This window comes from Canis lupus, chromosome 15, assembly GCF_048164855.1.
Source record: "Canis lupus baileyi chromosome 15, mCanLup2.hap1, whole genome shotgun sequence".
Lineage (NCBI taxonomy): Eukaryota > Metazoa > Chordata > Mammalia > Carnivora > Canidae > Canis > Canis lupus.
Genome location: NC_132852.1, coordinates 51,479,991 through 51,506,006, shown reverse-complemented (window position 1 = coordinate 51,506,006; position 26,016 = coordinate 51,479,991). Strand labels below are relative to the sequence as shown.

The following is a 26,016-nucleotide window of genomic DNA, read 5'->3' as shown; positions in this document are numbered from 1 at the left end:
TAGAGAATTGTCAGTGGTTAAGGTCAGACACCAATTGGGAAAACTGAGATCAGAAAATTATTCCACCAAGCCTTCAAATCCACTCTTGTAAATCAAGTGTAATATAAAGGGCAGATGGAAGAGAAGATGTCACTCTATCTGGAATACAGTGTTAGTGAGGAAAATTTGTTTGCTTCCCACATTCTGTAGCTATCCCTAAGGGCAAAGGCAGAGGGCTCAAGAGAATAATCATACAAGTTAAGGGTGTCTGCAAGAAGGTACTATAGACATTTCCACTTCCATTAGTGCATATGCTTAACTCGTGGACTTGACCACCTGGCTATCCAGTAGAAGAGAAGAAGTGATGAAGAGATGTCTTGGTGAATGAAGTACTGCCAGGCACAAATGAAGCACAAGCTAGAGTTCTCTCAAGTTCTTAGTTGCTTCAGGTTTTGAAATATTGGTGCCACCTATGCTTTAAGGCCAAATGCTAGAAATTTTTATTTGGAGAAGAGGAGAATCTAGTCTTGTTAGTATCATCACAACTTTGAGTGAGTTGGAGGCAAATAGAACAACGAAAACTTTTGTGTCAGAAGAAGGCTGCATGATGCTACTAACATCTCAAGATCAGTGGGAAGATATGACATGGTCTTGGTCAGGATGGCCAGTGTGGAGGGAGCTTTGTGGGGATAAGCCTGTGGTCAGTGGAACGCATTGAGGCTACTGGGAGTCCAAGACAATGAGCTCAGCCTGCCCTATGGCTAGCCAAGACCAGAGCTGCTGCCCGCCTCTTCCATTCGAATGGTAATTTCCAGGGTTCTGAAAAAAATATATATTTTGACAATTTTTGCTAGTGTTCTTACCACTTTTATAAAGGAACAACTTTTCAGAATTTTTGGCACAGGAATGAGAATGGCAGAATGAGTGTTAGTATCTTTTGGTATGTCTTTTGATAAGTAGATTTTTTGTTTTTGATTAAATTTAATTCATCAATTTCTTCTCTCATGCTTAGAACTTTCTGCATCCTAGCTTAAAAAAAATCATTACCTACTCCAATGGATGAAGGTAATTTCTTATGTTTTCTTCCAGAAACTTTATAGTTTTAGCTTTTAGGTTTATATCTGTGATCCCCCCTGAAGCATTATTTGTTTATAGTTTGAGGTAAGGGTCAAGAAAAATTTTTCCCCAGCATGAATAACCAGTTTTTCCAGCATCATTTGTTAAAAGGATATTCTTTTCTCCAGTGATTTGCTTCAGTGTCTCTTTTGAAAATGTACATGTATGAGTCTGTTTCTGGAAACACTTTTTTTCTATCATTCTGTTAATTCTTCCTCCAATATCCTATGCTCTTTTTTTAAAGATTTTATTTATTTACTCATGAAAGATTTTGATAGGGATTGTGTTGAATCTATGTATCATTTTGGGAAAATTTGACTTCTTAACGGTATTGTCTTTATTTATTTTTAAAGATTTTATTCATTTATTCTGAGAGACAGAGACAGAGAGGGAGAGAGAGAGAGAGAGAGAGAGGCAGAGACACAGGCAGAGGGAGAAGCAGGCTCCATGCAGGGAGCCTGATGTGGGACTCGATCCCGAGTCTCCAGATCACGCCCTGGGCCGAAGGCAGGCGCCAAACCCCTGAGCCACCTGGTGACCCCCAGTATTGTCTTTAAATGCACAAATAGAATACTTTGATTCATTTACGACTCTTTAATTTTTCTCAGCAATGTTTTCTAGCTTTTAGTGTGAGGTCTTATATATATCTTATTAAATTTATCCCTTAATAGTTCACATTCTTGAATGCCATTGTTAGTGGTATTTTGAACATTTTATTTTTCAATTTGTAGTTGCTTATATATAGGAATACAGTAGAATTTTCTATATAGGTTCCATATACTATGATTGTAAAGTCACACATTAATCCTGGTAGATTTTTGTAGATTATTAGCAGTTTTACATGGTTATAAAATCTAAAAATGAAGAGAGTTTCACTTTTTTATTCCCAGTCCATATGCTTTTTTCTCTTCTTTACTTTTTTTTCCTCTCTCTCTCTTACTAAGTGGTTAGGACTTGCATTATAATGCTGAACTGCAGTGATATGAGCAGACATCCTTTGTTTCAATCTTAGGGGGAAAGTGTTTGGTCTTTAGCCATCATGTATTGTGTTCTGTGTAGATTTTTCATACGTACTCTTTATCATATTGAGGACATTTTCTTCCCTCTCTCTGGCTTGTTGAAGGTTTTTATCATTTCTTTTCTTTCTTCCTTCTTTCCTTTCTCTGTCTCTCTCCTTCTCCCTTCCTCCCTCCCTCCCTCCCTCCATCTTTCTTTCTTTCTTTCTTTCTTTCTTTCTTTCTTTCTTTCTTTCTTTCTTTCTTTCTTTCTTTCTTTCTTCTTTTTTCTTTTTCTTTCTTTCTCTTTCTTTCTTTCTTTCTTTCTTTCTTTCTTTCTTTCTTTCTTTCTTTCTTTCTTTCTTTCTTTCTTTCTTTCTTTCTTTCTTTCTTTTTTCTCTTTTACAAGTAGGCCTGAAAGACATGTTCAAAGCATGAAGATCTGGGTAGTTATGAGTTAGTTGCTAGGGAGACAGGGAAATGAAAAGAACATGTACACTTACTTGCAGGCCAGACTGGATGGGATGGACAGAGGTCACACAATGATAATATAGACAAACTGGGCTGGATGAACAGACCTGATTTCTATTCCTGGCTCTGCCACCAACTAGCTATTTGACCTCAAATAAGTCACTTTGCTGTCTATCTAGCACTGAGAGATACAGCTGAGAGCCAAGTGGATCTCAGAGAGAATTTAGTAGAGTTGCAAATATGATTAAAAGATTTGAAAAATAAGAAATATGAGAACAGATTGATATGCCTGGACTTCTTTTGTCTGCTGAAGAGAAGTCTAAGACTTGGATTAGTTTTATACTAATTCTTGTTTACTGCACAAAAACAACCATAAACCTGTTATCTGGTTTTATGGTGCCTTAATATCCCTTTTCTCCAATATCACTTGTTCTGGTTTCCTTAGGTTTATTATAGGTCTTGAGATTAGGTAGTGGTTTATTCCTTTATCTACCTTTAACTAGTTGCTTTATTAAAGCCTCTTTATTGGAATAATCTGAGCTGAATTCCATTTTTTTGCCAGGACCCTTCCTTCACTGACGCAAGTTGGCAGTGTCTTCTCAACATATGGTATACTCTTGGTTCTCTCTGTAAACCTCGCCATCATGCCTAGGGCTGACCTCAAAGTAGATAAGTAGGTCTCTACTTCTAACCCAGACCCCCATCCCATTCCTCAGTGGTATTTACAATATTCTGGATTGGGCCTTAGGAAAATTATTTTAACTGCTTTGAATGTCATTTGACTCCATTCTTTGGGTCATGCAAGGTTTTACCTTTTTATGAGTCCCTTTTGAGAATGCAGATACTCTTATGGGGGACATATCCTAAACTGCCTTCAGTTGGCAAAATTGTGTTGGGTGATCTGTTCAGTGATACCACCAGTTGAGCAAGATTGTGGTTGAGGCAGTGTAGGTGCAGAGTGAGGGAAATTGAGAGGAGTAGAGAGTGGTGTACTAGCATAGAAATAAAGAGGGAGGCTCAGATGTTAAACTTTTCCTGTTGATAGTTTTACTGGGAGGAACCCCATGGAAATCCAAATCCTTTCCCCTAAAATTTCTGTGAATTCCCAGAGGGCTTATGTTATTTCTGTTCTCAGGCTCATGATTTTTCTAAATTTGTTCAATTTTGGATTATCTTTCTATTCCAGTAGGCAACATCTATTCTGTATTCATTGACCTAGATGTAAAATTCAGCTGTTTCAATTTCCACATTCATAAAACTCCACTGCCTCTAAGACAAGGAGTAGACTTCCCTGAAGATTTAGGTGCAGGTGGAAAATATGGAGGAGGAGACAAAGAAAGCATTTCCATCACAGTATTCATCAACTTCCAATTGAACGTTAGACGATATTTTTAAAATGTCCTCAGCCACCCTGACACCAGGGCATTTTCACTGGTGCCTTTCAGTCCATTGCACATCCAGATCTTTTCTTCTCTCTCTCCCTTTCAGAGGGAATGCAGAGCAATGGAGCTTTTGGAGCCAGACATCTTGGCTCTAGTCGTGGCCTTATTACTTATTAGCTGTATGGCTTATTTAAGTTATTCAAACTGTCTAATGTCAGTTTTTCCATTAGCAAAATGGGCATGATAAAATTACCCATTTCCTAAGTTTGTCATGACTATTAAGAGTGTGTAGTGGATGCTTGTTTTGCTGCCCACATGCCTTCTCAGGACCAAAATGTTCCTCTCTCCAGCTTCCAGGAGCCTTGGCTGCCGATGGTCTACAGCTGCACCCCTTCTCAGGCATTGCCCCTGTGTAAGAAAAGCTTTAGCCCATGGTTACACTCTCCCAAGGGGCTGCCCATACCCAAAGACTGGTGGATGTGGAATTGCAAAGTCTCATCCCTGCCTGAAATTAGAACAGCTCTGAAGGGATGTTCCAGCTCTAGAAACTTACCTTTTGATCAGCTACAGCTTCTGTGGAAATTATATCACAGTTCAGATTCTCAATTTGCCAATTCTGCTTCCCTCACAAACCCTCCGCACAAACTCCAGTAAACCTCAACACTTCGATCTCAGAATCTGTTTCCAACCTAAGAGAAAATAGCTAAAGTTATGGTAATTGAAGGAGGTAGGGAATAAATTGTTATTATCATTTGGAGAGTGAGAGATTTTTTTAGGAGATTTTCTATAATATTTCAGATATAAATAGAGCTACACAAGGAATTCTATATAATAATTTGAACTGTGAGTAGTAAAAATAAAATTATCTTAAATTTTGACAATGGAAAATGGTTATCTGGCTTTTAAAAATTATTTAAGTTTGTTATTTATTTAATTTATTTGACTAGAACATATTCTAATTAGCCTGCTCCAGTAGAAGTAGAACCTTGTTACCGAGTAATTGACTCTTACCTGATACTTTGGGCACTGTAATTTCACTGTCTCTGTGTCTTTGATTAATAATCCCTAACTGAGAATGTGAACCGGTGCAGCCACTCTGGAAAACTGTGTGGAGGTTCCTCAAAGAGTTAAAAATAGACCTGCCCTACGACCCAGCAATTGCACTGTTGGGGATTTACTCCAAAGATAAAGATGCAACGAAAACGCCGGGACACCTGCACCCCGATGTTTCTAGCAGCAATGTCCACAATAGCCAAACTGTGGAAGGAGCCTCGGTGTCCATTGAAAGATGAATGGATAAAGAAGATGTGGTTTATGTATACAATGGAATATTCCTCAGCCATTAGAAATGACAAATACCCACCATTTGCTTCAACGTGGATGGAACTGGGGGGTATTATGCTGAGTGAAATGAGTCAATCAGAGAAAGACAAACATTATATGTTTTCATTCATTTGGGGAATATAAATAATAGTGAAAGGGAATAGAAGGGAAGGGAGAAGAAATGGGTAGGAAATATCAGAAAGGGAGACAGAACATAAAGACTCCTAACTCGGAAACGAACTAGGGGTGGTGGAAGGGGAGGAGGGCGGGGGGTGGGGGTGAATGGGTGATGGGCACTGAGGGGGGCACTTGACGGGATGAGCACTGGGTGTTATTCTGTATGTTGGCAAATTGAACACCAATAAAAAATAAATTTATTATTAAAAAAAATAATAATCCCTAACTGAGATCCCTGGTGGCTCAGCGGTTTAGCACCTGCCTTCGGCCTAGGGCATGATCCTGGAGTCCTGGGATCGAGTCCCACGTCAGGCTCCCTGCATGGAGCCTGCTTCTTCCTCTGCCTGTGTCTCTGCCTCTTTCTATGTGTCTCTCAGGAATAAATAAATAAAATATTAAAAAGAAAATAATCCCAAACCAATGGATGTGCTAACAGTTTATATCCCCATAAGATATAAGAGGTTAACCTATGAAAAACTGATGAGTTATGATTTTATAGACCACATGAAAAGTTAATGCCATGGTAATTAAGTTATCAATCTGTAGAGAGATAATACATTTTACATCTGATTTAGCAATCTTTTTATTTTATTTTATATTTTAAAAGTTTTTATTTAAATTTATACATACAACAATATTAGTTAATACAGTAATATTAGTTTTAAGTGTACAATATATACAACACTTCCATACATCACCTGGTATTCATCACAAGTGCACTCCTTAGTCCCCATCATCTGTTTTACCCATCCTCCTCCCCACTCCCCCATCCCCCATGGTAACCATCAATTTATTCTCTATAGTTAAGAGTCTATTTCTTGGTTTGCCTCTTTCTCTCTTTCCTTTTGGCTCATTTGTTTTATTTAACAATCTGTTTCAACATTTCTTTTCTGATTATTCATGTCTCAATTTCTTATACACACTTTGATTTTGCATTGGGTTTTGCTGCTGGCTACCTCCTTAATGAGTTAAATAAAACTTTATCAAATGCTCACTACCTATTTGTATGAGAATATTGCTTTTTAATAGTAGCTTTTCATAGGAATGTGTTTCTGTTTTTTTTTTTGTTTGTTTTGTTGTTGTTGTGTTTGTGTGTGTGTGTGTATGTGTGTGTTTCTGTTTAAACATTAGTTTCTGAAAGGGTCACATTTGACAGGAAGGTACCCAAAGTTCCATGGGGCAATTGGAAAGAGAAGTCAACATTCTGAAGTTAGCCAAACCCTATCATACTATATGCAAACTTTGGGTTTAAAGTATGTGTATTTGCCAGGGTTGCTGTAATGAAGTCCCATGCATTAAATGTCTCAAACAATAGAAATTATCTCACAGTTTTGGAGACTACCAATCTGAGATCAAAGCAGGGTTGCTTCCTTTTGAGGTCTGTGAAGAAGAGTCTCTTTGGGTCCTCTCCTCTAGCAGCTGCTGGTTTGCTGGCAACCTTTGGCCTTCCTTGGCTTGTAGACACAACCCCCTGATCTCCGCCTTCATCTTCACATTCTCCCTGTGTGTGTCTGTGTCCAAATTTCCTCTTTTTATAAAGACATCAGTTATACCGGATTAGGACCTGCCCCAATGGCCTCATTTTAACTTGATTACCTCTGTAAAGACCCTAAATCCAAATGAGGTCACAGTGCGACCCGTAACAGTATGATTATTTTTCTCATTTCCAAGGTTTACTTTTTCTCCTCAACAGGTACCTTAAGAATGTCATTAACTCCTGATGAATCCCAATTGAGAAATCTCCCTCCTTGTTTTAAAATGAGATTTATTGCCACATCTCACAACAAGTTCATGCTGGCATTGCTTTAGGAATGTAGTTATGATGAAGTAGGTTTGGGAAATAAATCCTGTTTAACAGATGAGTTCACAAGTTCTCAGGGGCATTTAGCAGCCCGAGTGCTTTACAGATTCCACAACAACAACAAAATGCCTTTTTTTGGTATAGTTTTCATTTACATGATTTTAAATAAATAAGTAATTTTAATGGAATTTGGCTGGTATTTTAAAAAATATGTCGGTAAATTTGTCTGAGGGGAGAGTGTGCTTTTGAATTTTCATTGGGCGGGTAGGCAGGTGGTGGGGAAGAATGATTCCTTTGGCAACCATGGAATTATTTGCCACGACTAGAAGAAGAACTTTCTGTTTGAGTAACCCCTTTGAACAGTGTGACACGTAATGGAAGCTTGTTAAACGTTTACTCAATGAATGGAAGTGTCCAGGGAACTTGAAATATTTGAGAAGAATCAAATAAAAAACACCTGGGTGGCTTGGTGGTTGAGCATCTGCCTTTGGCTCAGGTCGTGATCTGGGGTCCTAAGATGGAGTCTTGCACCAGGCTCCCTGCAGGGAGTATGCTTCTCCATCTGCCTTGTCTCTGCCTCTCTCTGTGTGTCTCTCATGCATAAATAAATAAAATCTTTAAAAAAACCCACATATTTATGCAGAGATTTACCATATACTTTGCTTTGACTAGATGCAACGGGGCTGCCAATACATGTAAAAAAGAATAATAGTAGTGATTATTTTTTTTGTGCTTACTATGTGCCAATCATCCTGCACACACTTCTTTTTAAAATTATCTCTGAGCTAGGTAATATTGTTCTTATTTTACATAGAAGGACACCAAGACTAAGAGAGATCAAGCACCTTGACTATATAGCTAGCGATTGGTAAGGTTAAGTGTGCTCTTAATCTGTACACTTGAGTGCCTTTCAGATTGGCCTATTTCTAGGAGAAGCTTATGTTATTATTGTGGAGATGGGACATTTATAATTGAGGCAATTGGAAATTTGGCATAGTAAGACTCTAGCTGCTTTGTATGTCTCTTTTGCCACGTATGTGTGTGCTGTCAAAATTTCATAAAAATAACCATTGTATCATGGTTAAGTATGTACAATCTGGATTTTGATGCCTGGATTCAAATCCCACTTGTACCTCTTCCTATCTCTGTGATTTTGGACACATAGCTTAACCATTATGTACTATCATTTTTTTAAATTATAAAATAGGGTATAATAAAAGTACCTCCCTCATGGTTGTGAGGGACCTATATGGTATGTAAAATGATCTGTGCCTCGCAAAATGTGTTTCCTGCTAGAATATAGGCTTCACAAAGGCAGCAATTTATGTCTGTTTTATTCATTCATGCATCTTACACATCTAGAACGGTGCTTGGTATAAAATAGACATCCAGTAAATACATTGTTGAATGAATGAATATATTTCAATGTGTAAATGCCAGGGCTTAGTCACATTTGCAGATGTAATGAAGTAGTCACATGCTTGTACATCAATGTAGAACCGTGGTTCTCAGCCTGGGATGCTCATTAGAAATACCTGGAAAGCTTTTAAATAGACTGATGTCAAGCTACATCAGTCTCCACATTGAGCAGTGAGCCTGATGTGAGACTGGATCGCAGGACCCTGAGATCACGACCCAAAGTGAAGGCAGATGCTTAACGACTGACCCACCCAGGCGCCCAAACTATCAGAAGCAATTTTTTTGAATGACTTACAACCCTTAGGAAACTAAAAACAACCTTTGTTTTAATATTTACATTCTTGAAAATTTCCATTCACATTAAAATTGTCAAAACTACTTTGAGTTCATATGTAATATGGATTAGGATTTAGGCTCAAATAATTACACAGGATTTGTTCCCCTAAATAAGTCTTTAATGGAATATTTGGAGTTTGTATGGAGCTTTGGACAATTTTTTTTTAATCATGTGGACTAACCTTAACATTGCTGGCAGCTCCTCTAGATCAACCAAGGAGCATCGTGGGCTGCTTTGAATATAAACAAAGTTAGTACCAAAATAGCATATGGGGAAAAGCACACTAACACATACACAATGATTGAGATCCCTCTTGAGGCACTTGGGGAATTAAACCAAGGTATGGAGTACCTTTCTAGACAGCTGCTTCTTTTTCTAAAACAAGGAGATGAGTTCACCAATCCCTGATGTGTCAGTTGCTTCTCTTAGGAGACGTCCTGGTTACGGGAATCTCTCAGTTCTGATGTTTCTCTGCTTAGCAGGCGGGGTCCTCATTCTATTCTATTCATAGAATCACCCAGAAAGGGAGTTGGCAAGATGGGGATGGATTGAATATAGGAGCCATATAAACTTGGAATCAGAGTGGAACCAGAGCGAATTCAGAGAAAATTGCAAAAATGGATAATTAGAGGGTATCCTGGCTAAACAACCACTTACATGTTTTCCCATAAATTTTAAAAAATTCTTTGCAAAGAGTATATGCTGCACATTTCTTTCAACAAATACATTATAAAAATGTTAACACTATCCCATGCCCTTTGCAAATGTTATAGCAATAGGATTTTATTTTACGTGGATCACAAAGCCGTTTTGATGTCTCTTAGGCTTCTTAACCCTGAATTGTACCTCTTTTGCCTTTTTCTTTAAAGAGCTGTTTTGAAGGATTTCTGGCCCTTTCTGGAAAGTATATCACCGAAATGCGCAGCCTGGGATATAACTCAAATCTTCCTAATCAGATTTCTCAAACCTTGATCTAATCAGCAAGCTGTTTTGCTTAGCTCTTTGGTCAAGTTCATTCATTAACTCAGAAGGCATTTATTGAATATTTGCTGTGTCTACCCCAGGGCTAGAATGTAATAAGATTAGTAGATGAATTGAGCCCTGTCCTTTAGGAGTTTGTAGTCTTATTGGATGAAGTAAAGGAAATAATAGAATGCTATTTAAAATGTACTATGGCTTTTATACTTTAAATATGTTTGAGGTCTTTCATGGCAGGTAATTGACATTAACCATGACTTTGTGTGCCTGAAACCGCATTATAAAATATTTTCTTTTCGTTATCTATTTCACAGTTAATATCACAGTTCTCCTTTTCAAAGATTCTTTTGCCATTATAGTCATCCCAGCAAAGTGTTGTTATAAGATTAATAGGAAGAATCACTGCCGTCTCACTGTCTCACTGACTGTGGGTTTGGGAAGACTCTGGGCCAGAGTCAAAAACCCCATTTTTTTTTTTTTTTTACTGGAGCATATTGAAACATAAAACCCCTGCCACCTCAACACACCCCAAATCCTACCACTCTTAAATGTCATCTCCTACAACCAAGATGAACCCACATAGAAAAATAACTTATACTAATTTTATTTGAGGTCTGAGAAATAGTGAAATTGCTTTCTTATTTTGGAACAAAAGGTGTATACATATATGAGCTATTCAAGAAAAGGATTTTCTCACATGGTTGTTTAGAAAGATAGAAAAGGCTGTAATCAGAAGTTACCTCCTACTTCCCTATAGTACCTGCAGGTATTTTTCCTGTCCTCCTTCCTAGGTAATATCCTCTTGCGAGGCCCATTTGCAGTTATACACCGGCACCACTTTGATGATTCCTACTTATTTTCCTCCAAATAAGTGTTTATGTGTGTCGTACATATACAATTTTCCTCTATTAATGTTACAGAAAACCAACCTTAAATTTGCATCCACAATGAGGGATAAATAAGCAGCAAAAGCCCTTACTTATTGTTTCTATTCACGGGCCGGGCAAGAGTGCCATTTGACCGTACTTTCATTGCAGGGCTTACTCAGGGTTGAAGGTATGTATGTCTTTCCTTTTATTGCCATGTGTTTTGTTTTGGTTTTTTTTTTTTTTTTGCTTTTTTTTTTTTTTGCCATGTGGCTCTTATAGAGACACATGCAGCCCTTCACCCTAATTTGATTATTTGGGCAGTGTGTCCCATCCCTTCTGGCTGTTTTAATTAGGAACACAGGCTTTGGTGGTCAGAGTCAACAACTTCTAGTGAGTTAAGCTCATTTATCCTGTGGTTTCCACTGTGCTAGCAGAATTGTATTCCCTCCCTTCTTTTTTATTCTCATCACAGCTCTCTGCGGCTGTGCATGAAGACATGAAGGGCTTGTATTTTCCTCACTTATTCAAGATTTAGGGATTCTTCAGTTCTTCCAAGGCCTTGTGCTTTGGCACTTTTTTTTTTTTTGTTAGAGTACTTAAATTTAGTTTGTGTTTTAAGGAATGAAAGATGGAACCTGTAGATTCTGACTCCACAGAGATCTGATTTTCTTGTGATGAAAGCCGTGAGTTAGAATCACATATAGCCTCTTTCAAAGCCAGAGAAAAGTCCTAAAGAAAAATATGACAGAAGTTCCTTGAACTCAGGTGGAGAAAAATGCTGGGCCCTGAAGGAGCACCGTGTGAAAATCTTCCAGTGTTCTTTTCTTATTGCTCAGTGGAACGGGATATACTTTGGGGTGGAGGGCTGTGATATTGTGATTTATAAGAAACATACATTTGGTCCACTGAATGACCAAATATAGATTTCTCATATGTATTTGTTCTTCATCCACAGATATCTGCTCACAGTTCCTGAAACTTGTGATAAGGGCAAAAGAGGTGTTTTTCATTATGTTAACGAAGGTGGCTTTGTACCCCACTCAAGGGTGGGGGCTGTTTGCCAGGAGGACCAATCTTGTGATGGGAGGGTCGGAAGTTTCAGTTCTACCCCCCTTTCCCACCAGGGAGGAGAGGGAGAGGCTGAAGGTTGAATCAATTGCCAATGGCCAATGGTTCAATCAACCATGCCTATATAATGAAGCCTCCATAAAAACCCAAAGGGATGGGGTTCAGAGAGCTTTCAGGTTGGTGAGCATTGGAGGTACTGGGGGAGTGAGGCCCCTGGATAGGGCATGGAAGCTCCACACTCCTTCCTGTACTTCACCCCTGTATCCCTTCATCTGACTGTTGATTCATATCCTATATCGTATCCTCTATTCAATGGGTAAATGTAAATAAGTGTTTCTGTCAGTTCTTTGAGCCACTTTTACAAATGAATCAAACCTAAGGAGGAGGTCATTGGAACCTACAATCTGTAGCTGGGTGGCCAGGAGCACAGGTGACAGCCTGGGGGTTATGACTGGCGTCAGAAGTAGGGGGGTGGGAAGTAGTATTATAGGGCTGAACCCTCAACCTACAGAATCTGATGCCAGCTCTGGGTAGGTAGTGTCAGAATTGAGTTGAATTCTGGGACACCCTGCTGATACCTGAGAATTGCTTGATGTTGGGGGAATCTCCCAACTCCCACTCCTCACCCCCCACCTGGCTGCCAACTTTGTAATTGGCTCTGGGAACGCAAAAGAGTTGGTGTCAGTAAAGGGGCCAGAATGGATGTTGTTAATTATTTGCCTTGATGAAAATGAGGAAAGAGAAGATTGTGTCATCGGAATGTCTTCATTAAAGGTCTACATACTTGTAATGACTCTTTGGGGGATTACATAAAGCAAGTACATTGTGTGCTACCCAGTGGGAGCTTCTGAAAGTAGGCTATTGGCAGGCTTGATGTGATCACTTCCAAATACTAAAGACCTTTACGCTATTTCTAAGACTTCCTGAATGAGGGATGGGGGGAACGGGCTGGGCACTTGCTGAGCTCTTAAACATACTTGGCCATTGATCAGTGGCTGCACAATCTTGGATTCTTTTCTGGATTTTACCGAGCCTTTCTTTGGGTTTTGAGGCTACTGTTTATCTTGGTCAATTACAAATTCCATTTCTGGGTGGAGTTTGCAGAGATCAGTGAACAGAGAAGAGAGATCATCTGCCCCTAGATTCTAACAGAGCTTTTATGTTTTATTCTTATTCCTCCTCCTTTCCTGGGCAAGTTCCTTGCAGTGTCTCAGTCATGATGGGATTCACCGTACATCTGGCCATCACTGCCTCCCCTTTCCCCATCTACCTGTCTGCAGCCTTGTTCCTTTTTTATAGTGAGATGGGTGAAGGAGTCTGAGGATCTGGGCCTCCCTGGGGAACCCAAGTGTCTGCAAGTCCAGGGTCCAGGATGGCAGATTCTTACTGCAACGTTCACATCCTATGAGATAGGATGCTGAGAGCTAGTGGGTGTAAAGTGCATAATGAAGTTACTGATGCTTTCTTTCAAGGGTCCTGGGTAAGTTAGTGCTCCCCCACTTGCCCAAATGTACTTGCTATTGTCAACCTAAATAAAGAGGTAAAACAAGGCAAGCTCAAATTATCAGAAATTGAGTTTATTTGAGAATAGCATGGGAGTTGCAATTCAGGAAATGAAAACTGTAGCAAGCTGCAGGCAAGTCCATGTAGCAGTTTGGGGTGGGCTGTTTTTATGGCCAGGGGTGTGAAGAGCAGGGAGTCTAGCCTGAGTCCAAGCAGCAAGTTCAGTGACTTGAGGATGGGGAGACAATCTTGGTGGATGTTCATTGGTTGAAGGATAGGTTTCCAGTCTTCTGTAAAGCAGGCATTAACCTGAAATCAGTCTCTAAGTTCTTAAATTTTGCTTTCCTGAGGGTATATTTGGAAGATTCTCCATTTCATATCCTCTTTAGATTAAAGTCTCTCCACAATCCCACTGAGCAGTTTGAAAACTTTAGCTCACAGGAGGAAGCGTGTATACATGCAGATTCCTGGGCTTCGCCCTCAAATCTGTCCAGGACTCAGCTGCAGGGTCACAGACCCACCTGAGTCTAGTTCAGGTCATTCTCAAAGCACAAGTGGGCACCGCTATGGAGGGAAAACCCCCCTCCTTTCCAGGGAGCCACTTAGTTAATTCATGAATCGGTACTTATATTTAAGCTTGAGACCCTTGTCTGGCATTTTTCAAGGAGTTGTTCAGAAATTGTACTTATGTTATTAATGGTGATACCACAGGATCTCCCTGCTTTCTTCCTCTATCTTGCTGTTCTCAACTTGTCCACCAGGCTCTCCTCTCCTTTCCCTTCCCTTTTTCCTGTAGTTGTTAGATTTGCTTGCTAAAGCAACTCCTCTTATTTCTTATCTTTGCAGACCAAGGTCAGGGCTGACTTTCTCAACCTCTCCTGATTCATTCTGTCCTTTCCGACCTGCATTCTGTTATGTTCTTTTTAACAAATGCAACCTAAGCAACATGCTTTGGTTTTATCTCTCCGTGGGCCTTTGTAAGGTAGTGGTCTTTTAGCAGGTGCCTTTTCCTGACAGATACAAATCAGTCTTTTCCCACTTGGAACTTCAAGCTATCTGCAGAAGTCCTCTGCAAGGATGAGGGAGGATGTTCTTGAGAGGAGCAAGACTGAACTTGGCCCTGTGACCAGCTTGGAGAGCAATTTGTTGGGAAATAGAATTTCAACAGAAGACCCCAGGAGCCTACTTTTCTTCTTAACTTTTGTCTCTGACAGCTTTAAACTTGTCCAAGTATTGTGACCACCCAAGCCCTAGATCTCTCTCTCTCTCTCTCTCTTTTTTTTTTTTTTTTGTAGACAGAGAGACCTGCATTCTGCCCTCTACCCTAAATAGGGACTTACATTTTAATTTCTGGTTCTGAAGCAATACTGCCCCCCAAGTGATCCCCTCAGGCTCCCTGCTGTCTTTTGAGACTTGCCAGCCTCTATCTTCACCATGCACTTTAGAGACCTATATTCCAATACATTTGCAAAGGTTTTCGCATGTGGAAGACTAACTCAGGTATTGTTTTTACCCCAGGGGAAGTTTTTAACTGTGTATTACTTTCTGATGTTGGTTTTTCTTTGTGTTTTTTTCTTCTGGCTGCAGGAAAGCAATCTCCCGGGCAGGCCTGCAGCATCTGGCTCCTGCACATCCCCTCAGCCTTCCTGTGGCAAATGGTCCAGCAAAGGAGCCCAGAGCGACTCTGGACTGGAGTGTAGGTGTTGGCTTTTTCATTTCAACATAATTCAATTGCATGTGTGTCTCTCTCGTTTTCGGGCTCCCTATGGCTATGAAGCAAGGCTTAATAATTTTCAATATTGCTCACTGACCAATCCTCAAATACCTAAGCCATAGCTCCATTTGCAAACCTCCAGCAACATAGCTCCTTTGTATGAAATCAGATGTGTTTCAGACTAAAATAAAAACTTCATGAATTATTTGAGGCACTACTGCCTGGGTTTGCAGCTGTGAGATAAAAAGTATCTCTGTGCACATACTTTATTGGTTCTTGCCAACTTGATGATGAATAGAGCTTACTCTTAGCAACATCATGGCATCTAAGCTTAATTTCCTCAGCTCAAACTGCCTTCTTTTCCTTTTAGGTGCTTGTTTTCTTGTTTTTGTTTTCCCTGATACTAGATGATTTCATTTTACATTTTAGGTACTTCATGCCCTCCTGTCTGATATACTTCTGCCCTTAACACAAAGGTAGATGGGTCTGGTATCAGTGGTTTGAGTATAGTAACAATTTTAACCAAAACACATACACAAAAGCTATTAACTTGAGCTGAAGATTGCATTCTGAAGTTCTTAAATTAATTAGAATACATTTATTGAGGGTCTTCAGTGAATCACGTTCTTGGTCAAAGACATCTATAACTGTGGACTGAAAGGCTTTGTCCCTTCCTTGAAGGAATGAATGTAGGGAACAGCATGAAGGTAGAGGAGGACTGCCCTAAAAATTTTGCCAGTTTGATCTTGATGGTGATTCTTGTTTAGCATTTGTAGTTGCGTTGAACAGTGGGGATAATTCATGTTATCCCATATTAAAGAGCATTGCAGGGCAGGGTGGGGGAAAGGAAAAGAGGTTTTTTAATTAAAATATATATTTTTAGCCCATCTGTCATGACTTAATGTCCTTTTATATTAAAACAATTCTTCCTCTTTCCCAAGCACACGCTTACTGACATTCTTATTTTACATTCTGGACTCATGCCAATGTACGCTGCCTACCTAGAAGAAGACTGGACTTAACTGAGATGCAGCTTCTTCCGTGATAGGGTCGTGAGAATGCTTCGATAGCACCTGCATGTGCTGGATTGGTGCTTAGGATGAATGCTCGTTTCCTGGAGTTTCCCTATATTCTGGGACAGTGACTTAATAAACTCTTAAACCATAATGGAGTATATTTATACCAGTGTTTATATAATTAAAAAGAGTTACATGGGAAAAAAAAAAAAAGAGTTACATGGGTAAATAAGCAGATAAATAAGATCAAAGAGCATCATCCTTGATCCAATAGTGCGAATGTTGGGAATCAGGGACCCAAACCAGTGAATTTAGTGTTTATGATGCCTAAATAACCCTCTGACCCCCAAGTAGTAGGACCCTATTTGAGAGGTAGGATTCTAATGAAGGATAGTTTAAATCACTGACATAGAAAAAGTCATTAAATCCTTTTGCTTCCTGGGTTATGTTAGTCAAGTTACTTGATTTCTTTGTCTGAGTGTCCTCATCTATAGATGGGGACAATTGTAGCCCCTCCCTAAAGGGGACTTCTTGAGTGTTATTAGGATCAAATATGGCAGTAAGGGTGAAAGTTCTTTGTCAACTGTGCAGCCTGCATATTTATTTAATCAGAAATAATATAGTTGATGAATTCAGTAATTCATCACATATTTGAGTCCCTGCTTTGTGCTAGAGCCTGTGTTGGTTCCTTGGGATTCTAAAATGAGGAAGATGGGATTTCTGCCTCTGAGAAGCTCAGGAAACAGTCAGCATACAAAAATCAGTAGCAAGAATATAGGGTGGTGACACCTAGAATAGAGAAGCCCAGAGTCATGGAGTGCCAGGAAGGATGTTCCATCTCTATTTGATGGTGGAAATAGTTATCAGAAAATACTTTTAAAAAGAAGTGTCCTGCTTGAGCTGAAGCTTAGCAAGAAGGTATTATTTTCTGATTCCTGTAGAGATGTATGCACTCTAATATCTCATCAAAATGGTATTTTGGGCTAGTGGTGGGAGGCTGCACTACATAGCAGGAGAAGAGCAAGTAAGAGCTAAGCTCTTTCTTCCTCCCTCTCCTTTGATTGTGGGCGCCCTGTCATGGCGCCCCGGTGAAACGATGGCATGGCAGGAAACACTTTGGAGATGTTTAACAATGGAGGGAGCACTGAAAGCCTCCTCTGAAGACACTCCATCTGAGGGCATATTTGAAGTTCTGACGTGTAAGGAGCTATAAAGATATGACTGAAAAAAAATTAACTGTGGGCTGATACTGCTGTTAGCGAACTAAAGCCAAACAGTGACCAACACTACAATTCCTTATTTATGATTGATTCCTTATTATGATCATTATAAAACATTTTTCTCAGAAGAGAGGAAGAAGAAGATGGTTAAAAAACATTTTAAAGCTTTTTTTTTTTTTTCTAAGACTTGCCCTTGCTTCAAAATTTTTGGCTTTTCCTAACAAATGTGCTTTTCACTAATTTGATTTATGTCACCTTAGTTTGCTGGTTTGTTCACATTGCTGAACCAGGATTTTCTTTGTTCTGCTTAAAGTGTGAGCTCAGGCCATGGGCGTGACTTGTCTCTGTCATTCCCTCATCTCACCCCCTGCCTGGCTCCCTGTGGAAAAGCAGCACGACCACCTATGCCCCTTCTATCAGCCTATTCTCTGGACTAACGGCATTGAAATGATCAAAATTCACTTACTCACTTTTACTATTTACTGATCTCTGATTTGGCTTGGAGCCTTTTATGTTTCCCAAATGAGGGGGTGGCCTTAGGGGGATGAGGTCATCTCAAAGGCTTATAGGTAGGACTCTGAGCCCCTGACTTAAGTCACCTCCCCTCTCTGCATTTCACCAGCGGAAAAACAGATACAAAAAGCTGTTCGTGGTACATCTGAAGTTGCAAGACGAATCAGGATGAATTAAAAACTTAGTCCCTACATTTCTACTTATTGTAGAATCCCAAAGGGGTCCTGTTTTGACTTTGTGCCAAAGCCTTTAGAAGGGGCACAATGGTTTCCATAAATATCTTTGTGCAAAGGGCTTTAAGGAGCAACCTGACTACAGGGGTGCACTGATTTGGTGAGCCTAGACTGTAGGCACCTGTGTACTTTGGCCAGGTGTATCCTGTTGTAGGAATCGGTTTGATGTGTTGGGTATGTAAACTTAATAATTTCCTTAAAGTATTCATATTCTCATTTTCATATTCTCATTTACCTACTTAGTGATATATATTATCTCTCTCTTATTTTTAGCTGTTCCTCAAAGTCCCAAAACTTCCCTCTTGCTATGATTTACTCAAATGGTTATTAGGACTTATCAGATTGTGTCTCTCATATGATCTCATTTTCTTGGTGACTCTTCATGAACATTCTCTCCTGCTCCCTGAGCAAAAACCTGCCCCTCCATGCATGTCAGGGATAGAACCCTGCATGTTGATGTGTGGGGAGTAGCCAAATCAGTCTTCACTATGGTGCCTGAGCCTTCTATTGACAACAGTAGACACATGTGGAAATTGCTATTTCCTATAGAGATTTCCTCTCTTGCTTTGTGCCAAGTCATACTCATCTTTTCAACTGGCCTAATTCTGTTTATCTTATTCACTTTTTGCTTTGTTTCCTCACAATATCTCTACCCATGGTGCACTGTCTTAGAAACCTTAGAACCAAAATAGTGGTTTTTAGTTGCTTTCTTAGTCCAGGTCCTCGGGTCGATTTCAGGCTCCTTGAAGGGAGGGACCAAGTTTTTTGCCCAGTTTTTCTTCTTCACAATGGAGAGCATGGGATCATAGGCCTACCCGCTATTTGGCTGCTGAGATCAGGGGACAAACTGATTTGGGCAGCTTTTCTATTCAATTGGTGAGAAGTGGACATTTCAGTGGGAGTTGACCAGCATTCAGATTATCTCCAGTTCCTGAAAGGATTGGTAGACAAGAGTCCAAAGCTTCTTTTGAAAAAAGAAATGGGTTTATGCTATTTGAATACCAAGTAACTCTTTAAAAATCTCTTTCCTAGTATGACACATTTAATTAAGTCTTGGAGTACAACAGTGGTCTGATCTCATTCCTCCCAACTTACCACCCTTCACCCTTATGGTGACAACCTGTAGGGGCTGCTTCCATGGACACCATATCATGCATGTTGACCAAACCAGTTTTTGGGAAAACAAGCTAAGTTGCCAGAAAGGGAGTAATACTCAAAAAGGAAAAAAATTCTCATCTCCTGGGCTGGAATCCAAGGTTCCGGTTTAGAGTGATTTAGCCCCTGTAGAAGTATGTCTGTTATATAGATAATGTGTGTCTTCTCTTAAATGTCATATGCTTCATTCTATGATGGAGACTTAATTCATACTTAGATATTTTTTCCCCTCTTTTTAGTATTATAGCAGGGAGCATAGGAGGTGGGTCTTACTCTGTCTCCACTGTTTTATAATTTGTTTTTGCCCATTACACTGCCTAAAACAACTTTCAAAGCAATGGTGAAAAAGTCATCCAGATCTTTCTTAAAGGGCATGTTGGTTTTAATGTCGATTTTAATTTCAGTTCATTTTTCCCTCCCTCCTTGGAAAATTTCCTCCAATCGTGAGGGTTATGGAAAATAGGATCAACACAAACAAAGCCAGACTCTAAGTCCAGACCATATTTTCTTGCCTCTAGTTGACAATGCTAAGAAAATAACTGCATTCTCCTAGGCAGGTAGAAACAAAACACAATTATACACCACCTCACCACTTGGTTCAGGAACAAGATTAGGGAAACAGAATCTTCACGCAGGATTGGTTTAAACTGGGTTATGAAACTAGGTCATCTTATCTTTAGAAACCTTGAATGAAGAAACAGGAGGAGGCAGGTGTGTATGGGTATGTGTGTGCGCATGTTCTCATTTCAGTCTTATTTCAGATGGCAGGTCCTGACAAACCTGTGCTTTTAGGCTTTAGCTCTTGTACCTTCAGGTTTGGGTGTTGTCCCCAATAGTGACTCTCACCTCAACATTTTCTCCACTCCCATCCCCATTTCAAAAACTGTTTAGTCAGGTTAATCATTGTACCTGATGCTTGAGAGGTCAGGAGGAGCTAACCAACTATAAATCAGTGAAGGTCCTGGTCCTGGTCAGCTGTGTTAATAGTGGGACAGATCTAGCATGATTTCCAGAACCCTCATAATCCTTTATTTCCTCCAATTTTAAGAATTTTAAATTATGTCACACTGGCTGCTGGGAGTTATCATAGAATCCCACAGTTTCACAGGTCATTGAGAAGTGTCTGGGTCTGAACTTCTGCCTCTAAGCAAGTGATTATCTAAACTAACACTGCCCAATAGAAATACAGGTGAACCAAAAAGTATTTCTAAATTTTCTGGTAGCCACATTTTTTAAAAGTAAAAATAAATAGGTAATTTTAACGTTAGGACCATATTTTGTTGAGCCAAATATATAAAAAATATTACTATCTCAACATGTAATCAGTATAAAAACTATCAGTGAAGTGGTTTGCATCCTTTTCTTCACGCTGAGTATTCAAAGTCTGCTGTGAATGTTACATTGACAGGACATCTCAGTTAGAGTTAACCATATATCAAATTCTCAGTAGCCATATACTTATTGGGAAGCACAGAGCCAAACCATCTGAGACAAATTCTACCTACTATTATCATGAAAATTTTCAGGGAGAGACAGTTGAGATTTCCTTTTCTTTTCTGAGTTTGTAAGGACATTTACATGAGATACATCTTTATAACTTCCTTACTGTTTCAAAACATTTTTGTGAGCAAGTGTCTTCCTTTTGTGTAGACTATTTGCTTCTAGTGTCAGTTCACTCTGTGTTATTCAAACTCTTCCCCACCAATACACACACATATCTTCTTACCTATAACCATTACTAGGACTTCAGTAGAACTTGAGAGCAAGGACTCATATCTGTATCTATAAATCCATACCTAGATGGGTCTCTACTCTTAGGTAGCTAGATCTGTCTTTATACAGATGGATGTATATAAACATATGTGTATCTATAGAGACTTGTCTCAGTGCTCACAAATACAGAAGAAATGTTATCTTCATTTAAAAGTGGGAGAACTATTTTTTCTGTCTAGCACAGATAGATATTCTCAGTTATGTATTGTTTGAGATGATAGTTCAAGGTAGATGTGTACAGGAGAGAGAAAAAGGTTCCTGGGTGGGGAGAATGGAATAAACCAAAAACATTGCACAAAAGAAGGAAGATATGGCTATATTTAGAAAAGAGAGATGAAGGAGGAAAATGTACAAAGATGCATACAAGGAAGGTTAAAGATAGACAAATTGGTGCCATTAATGGAAGGTCTAGTATGTGAGATTAAATTTGGATTTCATTTTATAAATAATAGGGCATTGTTTAAGCATCCTGAGCAAGACAGAGACTTAATCATAGTTCTGTTCTAAAGGAATTAATTTTGCAGCATTGTAAAATATCAAAGAGAATGTCAGAATTTGAGTTCAGAGCAGAAGAAATCAGGACTCAGTTTAGACATGTTCTTCAGTAAGTAACTTGGGGGTAGACATAGATAATGAAAGGAAATCCAGACAAAAATATGAGGCCTATATTAGTTGGTGTAGAAGAGGCTGCAATAAATAAAATATTCAAAATATATAATTACCATGGAGGAGAAGTATATTTCTCTTTCATATAACAAACCAGGACTGTTTCAAGTAAGTTAGGTGGGAAGTAGGTCCTATTCCACATTGTTATTCAATGCTCCAGGCAGTTGATCTTATATCCTAACCAGATGGCTTCTGAAATCATCCCAAAGGTTGACTTTTCAAGTATCTGGTGTGGGAAAAGAGCGTGGAAGAAAGCATGTGGGAGGTTTCAATTGGCCAACTCTGAAAACAGTGCATGTCTACTCATGCTTATGTTCCATTGGCTGGATCTTGGTCACATGGCCACAAGTAGTTGGAAGGGAGGCTGGGTAATGAAATCTAGCTATATGTCCAGGAAGAAGGAAAAAATTATTTTAGTGAATCACTAGTAGTCTTGGCTACAAAGTCCAAGGAAAGAAACTTGAATAATACCAACATCTATGGGTTAGAAGGGAAGGAAAACTGGAGAGTGTCTACCTTAAAAGAAAACTGCCAGTTATTTTACCAGCAAACTGGATTTATTTAGAACTAGCAGAGGAATTGCAATTTGGAACATGCAAGCTATGGCAAACCATACCTGAGTCTGGAGATCAAAAGAGAGAAAGAGGGAGCCATTACTTCATAGAGAAAAGGAGGACAGTGGGAGGAGCTGCTTTGAATAGAAGTCCATTGGAGAAGAGCCAGAGTCCAGAGAGGTGATGATTTCTCATTGGCTGAGTTGTGGTATTTTCTTATTGGCTGAGCCTGTTGCAGGGGAGGAGAAATTCTTTCCTCCTGCTGGAGTAGTAAAGTAGGCTTCTCCTTGTTGCAAATGCAAGATAAGTCTCTTCTGGTAAGTTGGGAGTCTGCAATTAATGACAAGAGGTAGAGTGTGTCAGCTCCCTCATCTGATCTCCTGACTCCATTTTATTTTATTTATTTTTAAAAAGATTTTATTTATTTATGAGAGGCACAGAGAGAGAAGCAGAGACATAGGCAGAGGGAGAAGCAGGCTCCCCACAAGGAACCTGATGTGGGACTCAATCCCGGATCCCGGGATCACACCCTGAGCCGAAGGCAGATGCTCAACCACTGAGCACCCAGGCGTTCCCTCCTGACTCCATTGTATTGTATTGTATTGTATTGCATTGTATTGTTTATTTTTTAAGGTCCTGACTCCATTTTACATGAATTTTCTTTATTCAGTTTTGCAAGGGTAACCACAGCAAAAATAATAGAAACTATATTGAACACCTATTAACTTCTTATTGGGTGCAAAACATTGAACATTATGCATTTTCACATTTAAATATCACTATGATTTTGTGAGTGAAGTACAATTATTATTGGTGAGTAAACTGAGATTTAGGATAGTTAGAGAGGCCCAGGGTCATATAGCTAGTCGGTGGAAAATCTGTCTCATGTTTATTGATATTGATCTAGAGAAGGATTCATCAGAAATGTAAGAAGAGAGCCACAATGGTTCATTTGTCTGTTCTATTCTTGTGTGAATGCAACCCCCAGCTGGATATCTTTATGCAGAATTCAGGAGTCCCCAAGACCACCTTCACTTCTGACATCAATTGAGGGCTTGGGACTCCCTAGCACCATACTCAAAATGTTTGATGAGTCACTAGAAGGACTCACAGAATTTACTGAAAGCTGTTACACTCACGTTTATGGCTTATTATAGTGAAAGATGCAGATTCAAATCCACCAAGGGAAGAGGTACATGGTGCAGAGTCCAGGAGAGTGCCAAGGTGGAGCTTTGAGTTATCCTCTTCCAATGGCTCTGTGGACAGTGCTAACCTCTCCCAGCAACCATGTGTGACAGTACATATGGCATATTGCCAATTGATCTGAATCTTGGTGCCTTGAGTAGTAGTTGCAGCTTGATCATGTAGATATGGTTGGGTTTCTTCATGGCGGAATGTAATCTCTAGCCCCTCTGAAGGGTGAGCTGATATATGGCTCCAAGCCCCACCATAAATCATGATTCTCTTAGACTACCTGGCATAGTTCCATGTCCCAAGGTAAACATAACACTTTTATCAGGTAGGACTTTCCAAGCACTTAGGGAGATGACCTTCCTAGAGCTGAGGACAAAGTCCAGATTTCTCTTTGGGTAAGGTTACTATAAATGTACTTTATTAGGCATCAGACAAGATAGATGCACAAGAAAAGAATGAGGCATGGGAGAAATGTAGTCTAGTAAAAGATATGCTTCGTCATTATTTTGCATGATTTTTTTTTAAAAAAAGATTTTCTTCTGTTTGTGATTTAGAATACTGTCATGTTTCTATTGGGTACTTATATTTACTTCTCACAGTTAATGACTCTAAACTAATGGACAGCTAAAAATATTTATCCCTTTCTACCCCTTTGGAGTTCCATGTAACAAAATGACCATTCATTCATTTATTTATTGATTCTTAGTCTTTCATCTTTTCAATTCTCAAAATTTATTTGTCATCTACTATTTTCCAGGAACTAAGTGAAGTGGACATTCAATGTTCTAGTGGAGTTTAGAATCTAGTATATGAGGGAACATTAATCACATAATTATGCCAATGAATAGATAATTACCAATGGAGATAATTTTGGGAAGAGAACATGGTTTGATGAGAGAAACTAACAAAGTAACTTGACTTAAGACTTAAGCTTTGGGGTCAGTGATGGCTTCTTGGAGGGAGTAACACTTGATCTGATGACCAGAAAGTAAATAGAAATTAATCATATAGAATCAAAATGGAGAAGAGTAAACAATTTGGATATAATAAACAGCATTTGCAGTGAATAGGGATGTAGGGAGATTTCACAAAGACCTAAACAAAAATGAGTAAGGCACAATGTAGGTATCTTGTGTAAAGAATTTTTAGTCAAGGAAACAGCCAATTCAAAGGACCTGATGTGAGAGCTTCCTTAGCCTGTTTGAGAAACAGCAAGGAGACCAGTGTGACTGCAAGTCAATGACTCAGATGTAGTATGATAGAAGATGAGGTAACCAGGACAGAAAATGAAGTTGCAGAGAAACAGAAAGTGAGGGAGGCAACCAGGGTCTAGATAGTAAAAACTTTGCACTCAATTTAAGTTCATGGACCACCTTTGAAGAGTTTTGAGCAGATCAGTAACTTGCTCAGATTTACATTTTAAAGCAATTACTTTCATTGTTCTGTGGAGAACAGACCATGGGGAGGCAGTACTGAAGCAGGGACACCGGTTGGGGGGCTATTGGGACATTCTAAGCCAAAGATTATGGAAGATCAGGTGGTGACAGTTGAAGTGGTAAGTAATTGAGTTTCATGCCCAGTTTGAAACTGGAGTCAATAAGATTAGCGGATGGGAGGAGTGGGAAAGAGAGATCTAGAATGACCCCAAAGTTTTTAGCAAATATTTGTGGCTATAAGAAAGGAAATGCCATTTGCTGAAAATCTAGGGAGAAGATTGGAGTATGAGCAGATTTAAGGAGTATATCACAAGCTGAGTTTTGAGAGTAAAATTTTGGGTGCTTTTTGTTTCAAGTGGACATACTGAGAGAGCAGGGTTTTTTATTTGTTTGTTTAATGAATCTGAAGTTCAAAGAGAAGGTTTAATGGGGGAGGCAATAATTAATTGATGGAATCTACAGCCAGGAGAACTAAATGCAGTAACCTAAGGACTGGATGTGGATAGAGGAAAGATCTGAGAATGAGCTGTGGAACATTCTAATGTTTAGAGTTTGGAATTATAGGAAAGGTCCAGGAAAGAAGATTGTGATGGAGTGGCCAATGAGGTGCCACAAAAACAAAAGGAGTATAGTGTTTCCAGGAAGCAAGTGTCCCTAAAAGAAGGAATCATCTGTATCAAAAGCTGTTGGTTAAGATAAAGATCAAGAATTGGCCATTGGATTTAGCCCTGTAAAGTCATTGATGATGTTGACAAAAATAGTTACAGCGGAATGAGAAGGAAGAATGCCTGATGGAGTTGGGTTCAAGAAATAATGGAGCCAAAGGAAGTAAAGGTAGCAAATAAGGAAAACTCATTCTTGAACTTTTCCAGGAAAGGAGAACAACAAGTAGAAGTAACTAACAGGGATGTATGGGTCCAGAAATCAAACTACAAATATAATTTCTCCAGCTCTTATTTATATTCAAAGTTGTGATCATAATATACAGGTAATCTCGAATTTTATTTTTATTTGACTTTACATCATATAGTTTTCCATATGGCCAATCTTCATAATTGTACTTCTTGATGACTTTATAATATTCCATTTCATGGGCAGCCTCAGTGGCTCAGCAGTTTAGTGCT

The 26,016-nt window shown here is 39.2% G+C and overlaps 1 protein-coding gene across 1 annotated transcript in view; it reads left to right on the top strand.

Moving 5' to 3' along the window:
• Positions 1-26,016, top strand: part of DGKI (diacylglycerol kinase iota) — a 341,172-nt gene that overhangs the window by 43,603 nt on the left and 271,553 nt on the right. Inside the window, exon 2 of the mRNA XM_072777355.1 lies at positions 15,006-15,114. Coding sequence (XP_072633456.1) covers positions 15,006-15,114 — 109 coding nt within the window. The remainder of the gene's footprint in view (positions 1-15,005; positions 15,115-26,016) is intronic.